General features: G+C 41.4%; 1 protein-coding gene across 6 annotated transcripts in view; it reads right to left on the reverse strand.

Annotated features, from left to right (window-relative positions):
* Positions 1-18275, reverse strand: part of Reps1 (RALBP1 associated Eps domain containing 1) — a 78273-nt gene extending 59998 nt beyond the window's left edge. For 4 of the 6 annotated variants that reach the window (XM_021644514.2, XM_021644515.2, XM_021644513.2 and 1 more), the window contains exon 1: positions 17720-18226. In XM_021644514.2, the coding sequence (XP_021500189.1) occupies positions 17720-17872 (153 nt within the window). In that variant the 5' untranslated portion in view covers positions 17873-18226. Of the gene's footprint in view, positions 1-17719 lie in introns of all 6 variants that reach the window. The other 2 variants (XM_021644516.2, XM_021644512.2) reach the window with 1 other exon arrangement.
* Between the last annotated feature and the right edge of the window lie 32 nt (positions 18276-18307).

The raw sequence follows: 18307 nt of genomic DNA on the forward strand, positions 1-18307 counted from the left end.
CACCATCGGGATAACCAGATTCTGCCACAGCTAATTTTTATAATTGTCAATAAATTCCTAGTTTTGTTTATCTTAAAATTTCTCAGTCTGCTCTTACACTTAAAAAAAAAGTTCTCAAAGGGAGAAGGAGAAACTGGCAAACAGGCAACGTATCAGCAAAGTCAGAGCTCAGAATTCAGGGCTACTTGTTCCTGTTCTCACAGCCTCCCTCTCCTCATGCCCAGAATGTTGATTGGTGTGGGGAAGAAGCGCCCACAGCGCTGGGCAGCAGGCCAGCCAAATGCAACTTCACCACCCACACTTCTGACTTACTCCCTCATCCCAGTCAGGGCTGCGAGTGGACTGCGATAGCAGGGCAAAGCCACTGACGAGCCCTAAAAAGTTGTCTGTTTCCTAAACACATTCCTACATTCTGCATTTTTACTACTCTCATGTGGCACCATCAGATCATCAAAGAAAAAAAATCTGAATTTAATTTGTGTACAAGCCTGTAATCCTAGCACTTAAAAGACTGAATCAGGAGGACTGTGACTTTGAGGCCACTTAGAACACCAAAGGAGGGAGGAAGAGAGAAAAGAGGTATAAGAAAGGAAGGGTGGTTAAAAAGGAAGGCGTGGTGGATGAGTGAAAAGGAAAGAGGGAGAGAAAAAAGGAAGGAAGGGAAGAATGGAGGAAGGAAGAAAGGAAAGAAGGCGGGAGGAAGATAAGAAAGAAGTCTGAATTTTATCGACAAATTTCCAGTATCATTAGCTCTGAATACATTGGCGATGCATCAAGCAATGGACAAACTCCAAGTGGTACCAAACTGTACTGTTTAGTTTTATGTCAGCTTGACATAACTAGAATCCTCTGGGAAGGGAGAGCCTCAGTTGAAAAGACGGCTCCATTAAGATCAGGCTCTAGCTGGAGAAAGACTCAGTAGTTACACTGTCTGCTCTTCCAGAGGTCCTAAATTCAATCCCAGCAACCACATTGTGGCTCACAACAATCCATACCCTCTAATGACCTCTTTGGCATGCAGTTGTACATGCAGATAGAGCATTCATACACAAAATAAATAAATAAATAAATAAAATATTTTTTTGAAAAAAGATTAGGCTTCTAGGCAACCCTATAGGGCATTTTCTTAATTAGTGATTGATAAGGAAGTGTCCAGCCCACTGTGGGTGGTGTCTTCCCTGGGCTGGTAGTCCTGGGTTCTATAGGAAAGCAGGCTGAGCACACCATGAGGAACAAGCCAGTAAGCAAAACCCCTCCATGGCCTCTGCCTCCAGGTTCCTGACCTGTGTGAACTCTTGTCCTCACTGCTATTGAGGATGAACTGTTACATAATTGTGGGTGAAATAAACCCTTTCCTCCCTAAGTTGCTTTCTTTGGTCATGGTGTTTCATTGCAGCAACAGAAATCTTAATTAAGACACAAACACACACAATGAGTAGGAGAGGAAAAAAAGCCATGATGTTGTTCAAATCTCCAAAGCCTACCAAAGTGAATACAATTCATAAAAAGGATGAGAAACACCCTGGAAGTAGAAGGAGGTGTTACAAATGAGGAAAGTAGCCTGATGAAAAGCAACTGATAAAAAAATAAAAAACCACACACACACTCACACAAGCTATATAAGAAACAGATCACAGAGAGGAGAGAGGGAACTACAGGGGGGATGCAAAGTAAATAAAGTGTAATTAATAAAAAAAAATTATATTAAAAAAAGAAACAGATCACAGACTTGCTGAGTTGAAACACAAAATCCACGTTAGGAGAGAAATAGGATCAGGCTGGACATATAAGGAGAGCTGTCAGGCACTTCTTTTTAAAACGTGGCAAACAGCTTTGCAGTAGCAGTAGCAACTTTAGCCCTGAGTCTGTTTGCTCCAGGGCCTGACTAGCCACCTAGTGTACTCCCATAGTAGTACCTCAAAGACTGCTCTTACCATGTATCTTCTGAGAATTCTGATCTCACTCTAAACTAATTAAAGGAAAACACCACTAACTCATTCCTTATTTGTATTACACATCTACACAGAAATACTCATGTAAACTTAATACTCAAGTGGACTCTGGCACCTTCCACTCCGTCCGTGTCCCTAGCCCCTGCTAGAGATCAACCCAGGGCTTTGAATATCACTCTACCACTGACCTACATCTCTAGCCTAGCCATGATACCAAAATAAAAAAATAAATAGATAAATAGATGGACTGTAAGCACAAGGACAATCTTGAGGTCACAATACCTTAATGCAATGCATATGTATTCAGTTATGTTCACAATGCCTGGCAAGTCATCTTAACAGCTTCCATAGCACCAGCCATGTATCCTGGGTCTAGCTGAGAGAACTACACAATCTGGTCTCAGTAGAGAAGAGGCAATCACTCACTGCCATTTGGAATTTTAAGGTGGCAGAAGAGTTTAGCTAGGACCTAGCAATATCCAGGCATGGAATAATGATACTAAAAGTATAGAAATGCAAACAGAAAGACAGTGCGAGAAAAGTACAGATGCAGAGCTTTCTGGCTGGGATGATGACTGAAAAGTTCAAGAAGTAAAAGTCAAATACATAAGCAAACAAACAAATATAAACATGGCATTTTATATACAAGTATTAAACTGTTATCTTGAATATCTAACCTCATATAACACAGTACACTTTGTACCTGATGATTCAGAACGTTTAGATAAATACTTGTGGGGCAAAGGAAATCCAAGGACTACAGAAAGAGTGGTTTGGTTTATAATATCTAAAAATAAATAAATAAAGAAAGAATTCATCATGAGGATTTGCTTTAGGCCTCAAGAATGTAAGTAAGAAAAGACGAAGACTATAAAAGAAAGTGCCATTGAGAACTGGTCCAAATTTGAATCAGAAAACATTTTTAAAGTGCAACATACAAACCAGTCAGAAGTATCTTTCATCCCTCCTACCTCTAAGGCACTCAAAACCAAGTTGCATGATATGCAAACAACCTTTCCCAATTTCTCCCTTAGAGGTCCCAGGCAGTGAGCTAGCTGCCCCAGGCCTCTTTTCCTCTACTTTGTTTCACAAACAAATGCATTCTGGATGACCTTATTCATATTTATGGCAGAAACTTGCATCTATATATTAAAGATATAGAAAGTATGTTATGGAACACAATGCCAAGTTTCAGTCTTCTGTGAAGCTAAATGGGTCCTCAAAAAAATTCAAGAAGAGGCCTGCAAGATGGCACAGCAGGAAAGGGCACTTGCCTTCAACCCTGTTATTTTGATATCAATCCTGAGGACCCACAAGGTGGAAGGAAACAGACTCCCCCACAAGTTTTTCTCTGACCTCCACATATGCATACTGAAACAGTTGTGCATGTGCGCAAATAAGTGCAAAGAAAGATGGTGCATGCCTATAATCACAGCACTCAGGGAAGCAGATGGATCTCTGAGTTCCCAGCCTGCCTGTTCAAATCCTGGCCAGTCTAGGACAGCCAAGGCTCACAGAAAAACCCTGTCTTGAAAAAAAAAAAAAGGTCAGTTACTTAGGAGCTATGCATAATAAATACTTAGCATTTGGGGGTCAGAGGCCAGGAGCGTGACAGAGAGATGGCTCTGTGGGCAGGTTAATCCCAACACAACTACAAGATGGGCGGCAGCAGCACCCAACTAATCTGAAGTACCACAGCAGTTACAGAAGTAAGAGATCCTGCCTCAACAGGGCGGAAGGCAAAAAGCACTGCCAGCAGCTGCTCTCTACATCCAGCCATGCCCTGTGGCACGTGCATGGCCACACTCACATACACACTAATCAGTAAGATTTTACATACATACATACATATATATATTCCTTACACTTACTGATTAGCTTTGCTTCAGCTGAGAAAACTATGCTCTTCTCAGTTTTAAACAGTATACCTTTTGCTAAATATATTTGGCAATTACTGACAATAATCAGTTGGATGTAAATAAACACAGCAAAAAGAACTATTTTAAGATTTATCTGCAAGTGCTTGCAAGACATGCCCAGACAAGTCAATGCCCGCTATAACTTCTGGATTATCACAGGACTCCTATGCATGAGAAGGTATTACCAATTACCAGTGACACTACCAATGTGCTTTGTAAATGTTAAATAATTTTTAAGATGACATTTGGGGATCCAGATGAGTACTTGAAACACATAGTTGTTTGCAATGACAGAACTGAGAAAATGAGCACTAATCATCTACCTATTTGAAATGACTCTGAACACACAGTAACTTCATTTAGCTGAAAAGTGATCTTCCACCCAGCATTCACACATTCCTGTAGCTTTGTGTTTCTCATGACACCACACCCCCTTTAGCCCCTAGAGTCAGTCACTAGATACTGCTAGCCTCAATTAGTTTCTAAGAAAATGTATGCTTTTGATGATCCTCAAGAACTGGTAGATCCTGAAAGTCTGTGGACAAATTCCTTGGGGTTTAGTTATTCTCAGAGCATTTCTGCTCAATCTCTTCTGGAAAGACTCTAGAGAATTACTATTCTCCCTATATTCACCCTAATCCCAGCACTTGGGAGATAGCTATGAGGATCACCACAAATTCAAAGTCAGTATAAAAAAGAGCTTCAGAAAAAAAAACCTCTGTGTTCATTCATTCAACAAGCACTATGAAGCACCTATTATGCCCCAGTGGCTCACTAGCACTCCACCTGCACTGAAGTTAAATGCAGAAAGACATCTCTAACATAAGCCTGCACCCTTCGGGAAGTACCACCTATCTGACACACCTGCTAAGCCACCCACCTGCTACTGCCATCCTTTCAAATGTCCACCTAACCTTGTTGCCTAGATGGCATGAATATGGTATCTCACTCTGTGTGTCTAAAATTCGCCATGATATCTCTAAAACAAACAACAAACAAACCCTCCAAAAAACCCAAACAGCTTGTTCATATCACTTCAATTTGTCAGTGGCATCACTGTTCTGCCAGTTCTGTGAGCTCACCACCTCAGAATCATCTTTTATTGGGGTCTTTGGTGTTTATTTGGGTACATTTCACTTTGGAAAAACAAGCCTTCAGCTTAATTGCACAATAAGAGGGGGAAAATAAAAGGATTATTGGCAGGATCCAAGACTGGAAACAGCAATACATGTAAGCAAAACATACGCAACAAAAGGTGTAATGGCAATCTGAGGGAAAAGAAACGATTTTTTTCTATTAAAGCCATCATACTGCAAACTGCAAGTTCTCTTGCAGAGCAGCGCTAGGCAAATGAAACTTATCTGATCATTCTGAGAACCTGGCCCCACGCTACTGCTTATACACCACACACTTCCGGCTGTCGTTCAGGACCAATCCTTCAGAACTGGGATTAACAGCAATCAGCAGGTTCAGTTATCAGATCAGGGGGAGAAGTTAAGCACCGAGCAGAGATTAAAATCTGAAACTGTCACATTCCAAAGTCTATTCTATTTTGACTAATCCCAATGTTTGTTTACATGGAAAGTTACAAAGGTGTTTAAATGTTTTCCTCTGGGACATAACATAGTATTCTGGAAGAAACACTCTAGATCAACTGTTAATAATGTAACAAAGCAATATGCACTCAAACCATCAAGGCAGTGGCCCCTACAAATTCAAGATTAAAAAAAAAAAAAAAAACCTCACCAATATTCTCGGTTTATAGGCAATAATTTCTGTTAGCGTTCAGGTGATTCAGCTGGTCTTCCTTTAGGGTCCTAGCAATTGCCCCTGCCACTGCCAGGGGCACCAGTTGTTTGCAAGAGGGAGGAGGGCGACAGCCAGCCAGCCCAGCTCTCTGTTCCAGTTCCGGCCCTTCTCTGTTCTAGTTGCCCCTTCTCTCCCTCCCTGGCCTCTCTCTCTGCCCTCATGGCTCACTGCTTCTAACCCTTCTCCTGGTCCTCCTCTCCCTTACCCCAATAAACCTTATACCAGATCTGTTTCAAGGTGTAATTTCTCAGGGGGACACCTTGACATGGACCGTCATGGTGGCCCTTCATATCATCATCATATATCATAACAATTTCCCTTTTCAAGTCTACTGATATTTCTACATTCATATCTACTTTTTGCTTACACATAGGTAAAAAGAAATAACAATCACTATTAGATCAGCACTCTTTACAACTAAGTTTTAAACAAAGGAGCATAATAATTGTGATGCCTGGACCCAAGACCTAGCTGCTTATGAAAACTCAAGGAGAATTAAATGGAGATGTCATATCAGTACATCCAAATAACACTGGAAGCCAGTCACCTCAACAAGTCATGACAGTGACAGACTGATTCTTCAGTCCCCAAATAGCAGAGACTACTACTGCATTAAGACTATAATTTGTCAGATGTGCCTATTTCAAATTCAGAATTCTAGGGTATTTCTGTAAGTTCCCCCAAAATTACGATATCCCAAGTAAGAATATATAAATGTAGTAAGATCTGTGCTGGTTTGAATGAGATGTTCCCACTAAGTCCTGGGCACTTGAATACTTGGCCCCAGTTGGTAGCTGTTTGGGAATGAGTAGGACATATGTATGGCTTTGCTGGAGGAAGTATATCACTGGGGATGGGCTCTGAGGTTTCAAAAGACTCATGCCATTTTGAGTTAGTCCTCTCTACTTCCTGTTCAAGATATGATCTCTCAGCTGCTGCTCCAGCCTCTGCTACCTTTGTTCCACCCTCCGGGGCAATAAGCCCCAAATAAACTTTCTGTAAGTTACCTTGGCCATGATGTTTTATCACATTATGATTCTAAATCATAATTTCCAGGCCCTTCTAAGTCTAACAAATGATGGGCTTACTCAGCACAGAATGGTACATGCATGAACCTGGATACTCTAGAGGCCAACATAGGAGGATCACTTGAGCTAGAGGAGATTAATATATACACAGTACACAGAACAGTCCCTGAAACACAGACCAACATGAATACCAGAAGTACTTCAATACATGTGTATCAGACATGGTGCCCACAGGCCTGTTATCCTAATATTTGGAAGACAGAGGCAGCAGGATCAGGAATCCTCAGCTATGTAGTATATCTGAGGCCAGTCTAAGCTACCTGAACAAAAATTAGCAAACAAGTATAGTCAGTTCTAATGACTCTTCATATGACAAGCTAAATATAAAGTCTATCTTCAGAACCTTTAGTTCCTTACCAAATGCCAGTTTATATTAAATTTTGATAAATAAAATTATATACACAGTAGTCCTCCAGACGTGACACTTTCAAAACAAAAAAATCACAATTAAAAATAAAGTTGTGGGGCTGGAGAAGTGGCTCAGTAGTTAAGAGCACTGTCTGCTCTTCCAAAGGTCCTGAGTTCAATTCCCAGCAACCACATAGTGGCTCACAATCATCTATACTGGGATCTAATGCCCCCTTCTGGCATTCAGGTACATGCAGATAAGAGCACTCATATGTAAAATAAATAAATGTTAAAAAAAAATAAGAAAAACAAAGCAAAAAAAATTTTAAAAATAAAGTTGTGAAGCATAATCTTTACACCATAAAATTCAACCACAATATAATTTATAGAGTTTAAAGAAAATTTACAGTGCTGTATACCATCACATAACCCAAGTGTAGAACTTTTCTTATCCCAAAGATGATTCCCTTCAGGGTGCACCTTCTGCCCTAGCATTAGGGAACCACCGATGCCTGTCTTTATGGATCTTTTCCAGACATTTTTCTATAGATATTTTTTCAAATATTTCACATAATACAATAGTTACTCCTTTGTGTCTGGCTTCTCTCATTTAGTATATTTCTAACATCTCTGTTGCAACATCAGAAACTTGTTTCTTTTGGTAGCAAATATTATTTCACTTTATGGATATACCATATATTAATTATCAGTTACTAACTGATGAGTACTAAAGAATTCTTTTAACATTTTCTCATTTCTTTTGGGTAGATGCATAAGAATAGAGCTTCTCATTCCTAGGTAAATTTGTTTAACTTTTAAAGAAATGGTCATTGTTTTTCACAACAGCTACACACCAATTACATTCCCAAAGTAATGTTAAAGTATTCTATTCTCTGTACAATACCAAGTATTAACAGTCTTTGATTACAGTCTTTCTAGTGGCGGTATGTCAATGTTTTAATATGCAGTTCCCTAATTATTAATGACATATTTTAGATGAAAGACCTTTATCATGTTTATAATATGCATTATCTTTTCCAAGTCAGTATCCTTTGTATTTTCTTAAGTATCTTCTGCAGTATCAAATGCTAAGAATACTTTTGGATAAAATCCAACTTAGAAGTTTTTTTCTTTTTTCCAAGGTTCATAAGTTCTTGGTGTTATGTCAAAGAACTCAAATGAATCCAAAATCACAGAGAATTTATCCTATGGAATCATCCAGAAGTTTCATGGACTTAGTAAGTACATAATCTATTTTGAGATAATTTTTGTATTTTATGTGATTTATAAACAAAATATTTAAGTACACTTTACTGTAAGTACAGAGGTATCTAACTGTTTTTGAACCATGTGCTGAGAATATTCTTTTCCCATGAACTATCCTGACACATTCTCCAAAATGAACTAACCGTAAGTGTAAATGCTTAGTCTGAATTCTCAACTCTGATTATTGATCTACGTGTGTTCAACCTTTGGTCAATCACTTTGTCCTGGTTAGTATAGCAGTGCAGTCAGTTTTTAGAATGAGATTGGTCATGTTTCCAATTTTGTTCCTGAATCTTCTTATCAGTCTTTGGGACTGGCTTAACAGTTTGAACAAACTACAGGAATTTAAAACAACAACAATAGGTATTAATATTTAGCCTTCTAACATAGACACATATTCTCTGTTTATTTAAATCATTAGATTTTGTGTTATATTTTATAGTTCATCCTTAAAATGTTAGATCTTTTGATGCTACTGCAAATATATTTCCTACTATTGTATGCTGATTTCCTGTCACTCCACTGTTAATCTTGCCTCAGATAAAAGGAGAAGGCAGAAGCCTCTGCCTGGAACATTTCTCCAGTAATCTACATAGCTTCCTGTGTTAACATTAAAAAAATGATCCCTTTCCTCCCAGAAGAGTGTGTGGTCAGGATCCAGACCATTCCTGCTTTCTTGAGGATATATATGTCTTTTTCCTTCTTTTCCTCAGCAATCCTAACAGCTGAAATTATGCCTCAGTGAAGATTTCCTTTATAATCTCATTCTCTCCCACTTCAATTCAGCTGGCCCTGCCCTGGGTCTATTCACTCTCTTGGGCAAACTACTTTTTAAAAGGCTAACTCCAGTCCCTGGGCTACTATTCATTCCTCAGGCCATTCAAATATGGCATCTATCGAAAGCAGTCCATGAAAGAGAGCTGTCAAACTTACCAATGACATATAGCTTTCTAAATCAACCCAGTGGCTTCATTTCTGCTCACATTTCGCAGCCTCTCAGCCACACTCAAGCGGTTGGCTTTTGCCTCCTTGAAACACTTGAATTTCCTCTCGACCTTCCTCAACCATTCTGGTTGTCCTTAGCCTCCATCCTAAGGCCTTCTCCTTCCCAACTTAAGAATGTTCAATGCTCCTTGAGACTAAATTCTAAACATTTTTTCTTCTTTATACTTTTTTTTTTCTTCAGTATTTTTATTCATTATTGTTTTCAATTTGCCAACAATAAAATCTTCAACTCTTCCTCTCAGAGATAAACATGTCAAGATTTGTAGATCCTCTATGGTAAGTTCACAACTGACACACAGCCTTCCACATTTAAAATGAATAAAGGAGAATTTGTAAATTCATCATTATTTTTTTACCAAAATAGTACCCCCTAGAACCTATTCCTTATAGTAATGGCAAGTCCAACAATATTCTTAAGCTCCTTCTCCTCTCAAATTCCATATCCAATTCATTACTGTTGCTTCCTATTTTTAACTAAATAATCTCAATTACACACCCTCTACACATGACGGCTTCTCTCTAATTTAAGGCACTGATGTTTCCCACATGGACTATTTTAGCCACTGACCAATCTGCTCACCTTCCCCAATATTCTCTTTACTTAAAAGGTATAAGTGGTCTTTAAAAATAGAATTCAGATGTTACTCTTCTGAATAAAAATTTATAGATTCCCATTAAAATCCCAACTCCCCAAAGTAAGCAGGCCCTTCCTTTCTCTGCTTTTGTCCATTAATGCTCTAGCTTCTCATCTTAAACACATAATCTTGTCACAGCTTCACACCCTTCACACAGTTCTCCCGACATGCTGTCTCACGTTCCCCATCCCTGTCACTTTTTGTCCACTCCACTGAGATGTCTTCCCTTTCATTTAGTTTTCACTGCCTTCTTTCCAATGGTCCTCTAGTATTATACACAGTTCTTTTCAGCATTACCACAGATTCAACTCACAATGGCAGAGACAATAACTGATCTTTCACCACACATATATGCAGTGAAGGTAGATATGTACTTTGTGGTATATAAGGAAGAACTATATAAAGTTGATTTGAAAAAGAAGTCTCATTAGCATTTTATACCATAAGAGCCTGGCAGCATCAAATTAAACACAAAATTTCCAAGCAGATGTCCAGTGTGCCTACCAAAATCCCAACAGACTCAACAACTCAAAAAATACACACACTAACAAAATCTAACTTTGTCTTTTAACAAAACAGACTTCAGATTAAATAACTAATTATTGAAACAAAACAGAAAAGAGACATACAATTTTCTTTAAAAGCCCAAGTCTTGTAATTTACTAATCTTAAAGAAATATGGTAGGTAATTAGCTTCCGTCAGACAAACTTCTTCTATAGAGGTAAACAGGGATGACCTGAATGAAGACAGTGTCCTGGTTACTATTCCACTGCTTTGATAAAACGTCATGACCAAGGCCACTAACAAAAGAAAGCTTTTAACGGGGCTGTTTCAGAGGGTTAGTGTCCAAGACAGTAGAACAAAGGCATGGCAAAAGGAGCAACTGAGAGTGCACATCTCTAACCACAGAAAGAGGCAGAGAGAGATACCCTGGGAAAAGGGTGAGTCTTTTGAGACCTCAAAAACTCATTCCAGTGACAGATCTTCAAAAAGGCCAAATCTCCTAATCCTTCTCCCAAAGAGTTATACCAATTGGGAACCAGATATTCAGACACATGAGCCCAAGTAGGTCATCCTCATTCAAGCCACCACACAGAGGAAAGGCTGCAGAAAATGAAACATAAGGATAAAAACTAGAAGCCAGACTTCCTGTCTCATTTTAAATACTCACTAGTCAAAAACCCAGAACTAATACAATCTTCACCTTAGCTTCCTTCAGTTAGTCAACACAGCACTCCAGGCTTAGGTTTTCCTTGTTAAAATCACTCATAGAATACATAAAGAAACCAAATGAAGGGTTACAACAGTGGAGCAGCTAGAACACATACTACTTTTCTAAAGGTGTGGCTGGAGAGAGTAGCCACCAAGCAAAAAGAAAATTATTTGAATCAGAAATCCAGAAAACCCATCCAGCCACTTCATGTGCGGTGATCCAGATGCAGTGATTGTCAACGTCACAAAACTGGCTGAAGCTGGGCTCTGTTTAGTGCTCCTTATGTTCTTTCCTACCCTGTCACAATGCTTGCAGAAAGTTCCCAAAACACAAACACACATACACAAGCACAAAAAAAGGAAAATGTCTAATTAACTCAAGTGTGCATTTTTATTCTTTACAGATGGCTTACTGATTTAGAAATCACAACTGACTTGAGAATAACAAACTGACACTTTATTAAGTTTCTAATATATGATGTATAAGTAAGGTTATAGTTCTACTATCCAACACATAAATAAGTTGTAGTTTAAGTGTTTAACAGCCAATGTATAAGTAAGGCTCTACTTCAGACACTTCACTAGTGAACAGATGCTGTAAGTAACTTAAGCAAGTTTCATGAGAAAAAAAATGGTTTACATTTCATTATTGTTGGTTTTCTCCCATTAAATGTGTGTATCTTATCCAAATATTCTACCACTTATTGTTCAACACATCTGATCTAAAGCTTTCCAGCTTCATTAAAAGAACACACTGCTGGCAAACTTCAATAAAAGGACAGTTAGTACTCAAAGCTTTTATCATGCAATCACACAATCAAAGTCTGTGAAAGTGTTGGCATTTCACAGAAAAAGGAGGCTTTTTTTTTTCCCCTGAAAGCTAAGAAGACATACTGATTAATGTGGTAAATAATATACTTTTTCTATTCTTTAAAAAAAATAATTGTTTCTGGAAATGTTAATTTTAAAGCTATAACACTGAAAATCCTCAGCAGATGGCAAAATTGATAATTAAATCCTGTAGGATGGATCCTCCATTCTTGTGACAAAGTGTCACGAGCCACTTAGCTCTTCCACCTGCTCTGCTGACACTGTCTTTAACAACAAGCTCTTTGCGCCTGAAGAGGTTTTACTCTGCTGTTCCAGGCCAGACCCTGTCTCAAGAAACAAACACTTGGGTACTGGAGAGATGGCTCAGTGGTTAAGAGCCCTGGTTGTTTTCCAAGAGGACCTGGGATCAATTCTCAGCACCTGCACGGTGGCTCACATTAATCTCTAACTCCATTTCTAGGCAATCTGACACGCTCTTCTAACCTTTGTGGGCACTAGGCATGAACACGGTGCACAGACACACAAGGTGACAAAACACTTGTATACGTGAAATAATTTTTTTAAGTAACAAATGCTAAGTGTAATGATATATCTTAAGATGCCTGAAAGTCATCTGAGTGGCTTCCCCCAGCAGCTGATAGGAACAGATGCAAAGTTGCACAGCCAAACTTTAAGAGGAATTTGGGGAATCTTGTGGGAGAGGGGAAGGAAGGGTTAAAGGAGTCCAAGAGGTCAAGGACACCATAAGCAAACCTGCAGAATCAACTACTCGGTCACGGGGGCCCACAGAGACTGAACCTCCAAGCAGAGAGCATGAATGCACATATGTAGCATATGTACAGCATGGTCCTCCTGTGGGACCTCTAACACAGGAGCAGGAGCTGTCACCTGCCTTTGGATCCCTTTCCCCTAACAGGACAGCCTTGTCTAGCCTCAACAAAAGAAGATGAGCCCAGTCCTACTACAACTTGATATGCCAAGGCGGGTTGCCATCCATGGGAGGTCTCCCCTTCTCTGAGGAGAAAGGAAGGAGACAGAGGGGGAGGGGAGGTAATAGGAAGGGACTGGGAGGAGAGGAGGGAGGGGAAGCTCCACTAGGGATTTAAAGTGAATAAATTAATTATTAAGAAAAAAGATGTCTGGCAGTATAATAATACAAAACTGTGTTTGTCTGAACCCAGGAAAGCAACTACAAGAATCCACCTCTCTCTGAGATGACTGTTTCAAGACATTATAAAACTCTTCACTATGCAAAAGAAAAAGTCTACACATAACTCAAAAGCAATCTGAAATCCTTACTCTGCTTTAAGAAGTACACACAAAACAAAGCCTGACTGATCTAACTGCATTCTTCACCTAGTCCCAAAATCATACCAACAGAGAAGAGCCAACTTTGAGGTGGCAAAGAATAATGGGAAGGGCATTCACTATCCATAAACAAGTCATTTAACCTCTTTACCTATTAAGTTCCTAGTTAATAAAAAAGATACCCACTTCACAGGGCTATGCAGGAATCAAATGAGTTCCTGCATGAAAATGATTGCCTGGGAAAAGGAGCCCATTGGGTACTCAATAAATGCTAGCTCCTTCCTCTTTCATCTCTAGGCCCTCTGTTCTTTGTTCCTTACCCTCATTTCTCTAGATGACTCAGCGCTCTCATGACTTTTATTAACAAATGTTGGAATACTGGCTCAATCAAGGCCTTGGTGCGTATGTAAAACACTACCTGCTTCTTTCCCTCAATACAGGTGAGGAAGAGATCCCCAACATGCGAATATAACCAACACTCATCATAAATAAAATACCTGCATCTATTGGTTGAGTTAGCACCATCCCAAAATGCCTGCACTCACACTTACCATTCCTCTTTTACAACACCAGGCCCTCCATTAAGTTTGCCTTCAGAATAACTCCTATAACTCTAGCCTCATTTCCTGTCCCATGCATGAGTCCAAGTGAGGTCTCAAATCTCAGCAATACTGACATTTTGAGCCAGCTAGTTCTTGTTACACACTCTGTCCCATGTGTTCTGTGCTGTTAAAACAGTATGCCTGGCCTCTGCCCACTCCATGCCAGGAAAACAACCCTCCCTCATTTTATAACCACTCAGAATATCTGTAGACATTGACAAATGGCCTAAGGTATAAAACCACTCCCTCATATACTGTCTTCTCTCACTCCATGTTTTTATGCTGTTTTTAAGTATTTTATTACTTTAAAAATATTTTAAGGTGAGTTGTGAGGCATATGCCATAACTGGTCTTGGGAAATCAGAGGACAAATCACGGGCATCATTTTTCCCTTCAACCATATGGGTCCTGGGGATCAAACTCAGGTCATGAGGCTTGGCAGCAAATGTCATTAACCATGGAACCATGTCACCAGCCACATGACCCCATGCTTTGAGTGTTACTGGCCCAGTTCCTCACCATTTCCTATCTTTGATACAAAATCAGCCCCCAAGATAACCAGACTTCAGCCGCTTTCCTCTGCTGTATTACTGACAAATGCCTCCTAGAGTACTGCTTTTATGAATCATTTCTTTCAAATACCCTTCACAGTTAGTTCAAAGCTTCTCATCCAGTCTTGATCATCTGGACTCAATTAAGTATTATCCCACAAAGCACTTCACACAGTAAAGTAGTAAGGGTACCCAGCTGCCCTTCAGAAATACACTTCACCCTCATTTCTCCATTCTACTGTTTTCACTCTACTTCGGTTCTATTGCCTAGCACCCATGCCGGACACTTCGGTGAAAACTTCCTCCCCCCACCCCAGTCAAAGCTAAAAATTTCCAATGCCTCTCCACTGCCTACTGAAATATGTATGAAATCCCCTGACTTCGGCTTTTAGCAATACAACCTCTTTGTAGCTCTGATTCATTATCTCCAAACATACTTTAGCTTAGGCAAAAATCTTACTATCTAGTAGTCGTTGAAAAGGTTTGGCCATGGTCCACCTTTGGCCATATTTTCCCCCTGCCTGGAAGCCCACTTTTTCCTCCCCATCTTGGCCTAAAGTCCATCTGAGCTGTGCCCTGTTTATATTTGAGCACAATGCAGCTCTCCCAGGTAGACTCTTCTTCACACATGAATGGTCCTGTAATTTCCAAAGCCCTCCGGAGTCCCTTGTGCTTCTTCTGATTCCCTGTAATGCCTAGCTCCACAAAGGGTACAAAACCCTGTCATCATATTTGAGTTGTCATTATATTTTGAGTGTCTCACTAGAAAACAATGAAGGGCTGTTTTCAGAAAAAAAAAAAAAATCTCAGATTCCCTTCAGAGAACCTAATCCCACAGCCCCCTTCTGTCTCACATTTCTATGTCTTAGGCCAAATTTTAAGTACACTACCTTCAAGATTCCAGATTGCTATTCATTACAGGTTGGGTATCCCTTATCAGCAATGCTTGACACTAAAGTGTTTTGAGTTTCATTTTTCCACCCAGATTTTGGAATGCTTGTGTACACAAAGAGATATCTTAGGGGTGGGATCCAAGTTTAAAGAGAGTTCATTTACGTCTCATATACACCACAGTCATACCGCTTGACAGTAAATTTTAAAAATGATAATTCTAGACACTGAAGTTTCATGGTATGGAATTTTCCATTTTTGTTAATTTGGCCCTCACAGTTTTGAATTTAGGAGTTTTACAGATGTCCTGATCGAGGATACTCCACCGAACATATTACTGTGGAAGTCTTGCTTCAGGGAATTCCTACAATTTCCAACTTGTAACTGAATCCCAAATATTTAAGCTATTTAAGCTTTCTATGCACAAAGACAACAGAAATTTATTTTCAAATACTAATACAATTGAGTAAAACACAAAAATAAGTTGGATTTAATTGAACATATCTCAGCTCTAGTTTAATGAATGCTACCTTGTATGCCCATTTAAACATTTAAACATCCTGAAGTCTTGTGTACCATTAAAATGCTAAAGGCAGTTTCTGTCAACTCTGTACCCCAAAGACATAAACCAAAATAGAATATGGGAGGCTTCTCCTTGATTTAAGTCCCTGAAAGTATGTTTTATTTCCACAATAAATGAGCATGTTTTGATCAGATCTTGTAAGTTCTGTACCAAATCCACAAACCCTAGCCCCACACTACCACCATCCAATCCATCGGCAAACTACAAGCTGTGCTAGTGTCAATCGGAGCTAAAACTGCTTTCCACATTGTGAAAGGGCCATAAAAACAAAAACAATGAATACACAACAGAATCTATGTAGCTGCTAAAGCCTATTACACTATTTTGTAACGATGTGGCCCCTTTCAGCAGCATGGATCTGAGACTTAATTGTCCTTTACTGGTACCTCTTTCACTCACCTTTCTCCACCACACCCCCAGGTTTAAAAAGACAACATTAAACAAAAGCAAAGAGAGAGAGACTGCATCTCCTACACCACGGTTAGCACACAGGTTAGCTTCTACATCAGAAGTGTGTGTAGAAGTTTTTATATCAGGATTTTGTTAGAAGAAAACTGGCTTTCACTCTAAGGTGGGCCTACGAGAATTGAAGGCTGAAGAGGCAAAGTGCCGGCCCAGTCATACGACTTCAATTTAACAGGAGACTACAGTAAAAGCCTGGAGACTCCTGACCCACTAAAGTCCCAGAACTTGAGCAGTTGAGGGAGCAGCAGAATCCTGAGTTCAAGGCAAGTCTGGGCTACATAAGCAAGAAGCTGTCTCAAAACATTAAAGTAAAATAAAACCTCTGGCCCAATATTCTGCTTCCATCACATTTTATCCACTTCCGTCTCCATGTGTTTGGAGATTTGGGTAACTGGCTTGGATCAATATTAGACGAAAACGTAAAACGGTTTCTGACAAGCAGTTTAAACAGGCTCTTACTAGCAGCTATGAATCATTAAGCAGCAGCGTTAGTGCTCATCACAAACATTAGATAGAACTTCTGCGAAGTCTCGTAAAAACAGACGACAAAGAAGGTTTAAAATAATTGTGCTTGCTGCTACAGGGCAGAGCTACAGACTGAGGGGAATATACACATTCTGATTCCAGCTGTTCGATATATCCCATACCAAATCCACAAGACCCACCAACTATTACCGAATACCCACTAAAAGATAGCACCCACGGTACATCAGCCACCCGTCCTACAAACAAGTTCTTTTCACATCTACACGCAAAGTAGGCAGAGTTCAATTTTCTTCGACTCCTTAAGAACACTCCTTAAATAAATTAAAAAAAGAAAATCCCCTTCTTGGATATCCAAGTCTAACAAAACTCACTTTTTATCGAGTCTATTCTGCCACCTCAAAAATTCAAACGGCATTTTGCCTGCCTACACTCATAACTTTACTATTGTGCAGGGTCCGAAAAGCTACGTGCATGCAGGAATACACACCAGGAGCTAGGATCCTCACACTCGTTCGGGCCGAGAGCCTCCGGGGTAGCTGCTCGGCCAGCGCGCAGGCTGAGCCAGCGCAGCGGGCTCCGGCTCGGCAGACCCCCGCCCCCACCCGGCAGGGCGACCCTCCCCCCGGAGCCCCCGCGCACCCGCACCTGCGGCCTCCGCCCGCGGCGGGGGAGCCCGGGGAGCCCGGGGAGCCCGGGGAGCCTGCCCTCCCGGGGACGGCGCCCACTCCCGCCGCCCGGGGCCCGCGCGGCCGGGGACGCGGCGCTACCTGGAGGACCACGTCGTTAGGCAGCTGCGCGGCCCGGAACAGCTCGAGGACCCGCCCGTTGACCACCACCTTCTTGGTGCTCTCGATGTCGCAGTAGGAGAAGAGATCCGAGTAGTATTTCTGCTCGGCGTCGCTCAGCGTCAAGCCTTCCATCTTCGCCTCGGCCCGGCGGCCGCCCCGCCCCGCATGCACCACCCGGGCGCCGGCCCCGCGCGCGACCCGGGGCGGCCGGCGGGGGCTGCGCGCCGCACGGCCTCCCCGCGGGGCCGCGAGCTCGCGTGGCCCGGGGCGGCCGGCGGCGCTCGGCCGTGCGCGGCCGCGGGCTCGGCGTGGGGAAGGAGGCGGCGGCCGCGGGGCTCGCTCGGCCGCGTCCCCCGGGCGTCCCGCCTCGGCTTCCCCTTCCGCCCACGCCCCCGGCGAAGTTGCGGGGCTTCGGAAGTCTAAAGTTTCGGGGGCTCGGGGCTGCGCGTGGCCGCCGCTCCGCCTCCCGCCGCCGCCATTGACTGCGCCCCGGCCCGGCACTGACAGCGGCGGCCGCGCTCCAGACCCGGATGTGAGGCCGGGCGGAGAGAGCGCGAGAGGGAAAGA

This window comes from Meriones unguiculatus, chromosome 3 (assembly GCF_030254825.1).
Source record: "Meriones unguiculatus strain TT.TT164.6M chromosome 3, Bangor_MerUng_6.1, whole genome shotgun sequence".
Classification (NCBI taxonomy): Eukaryota; Metazoa; Chordata; class Mammalia; order Rodentia; family Muridae; genus Meriones; species Meriones unguiculatus.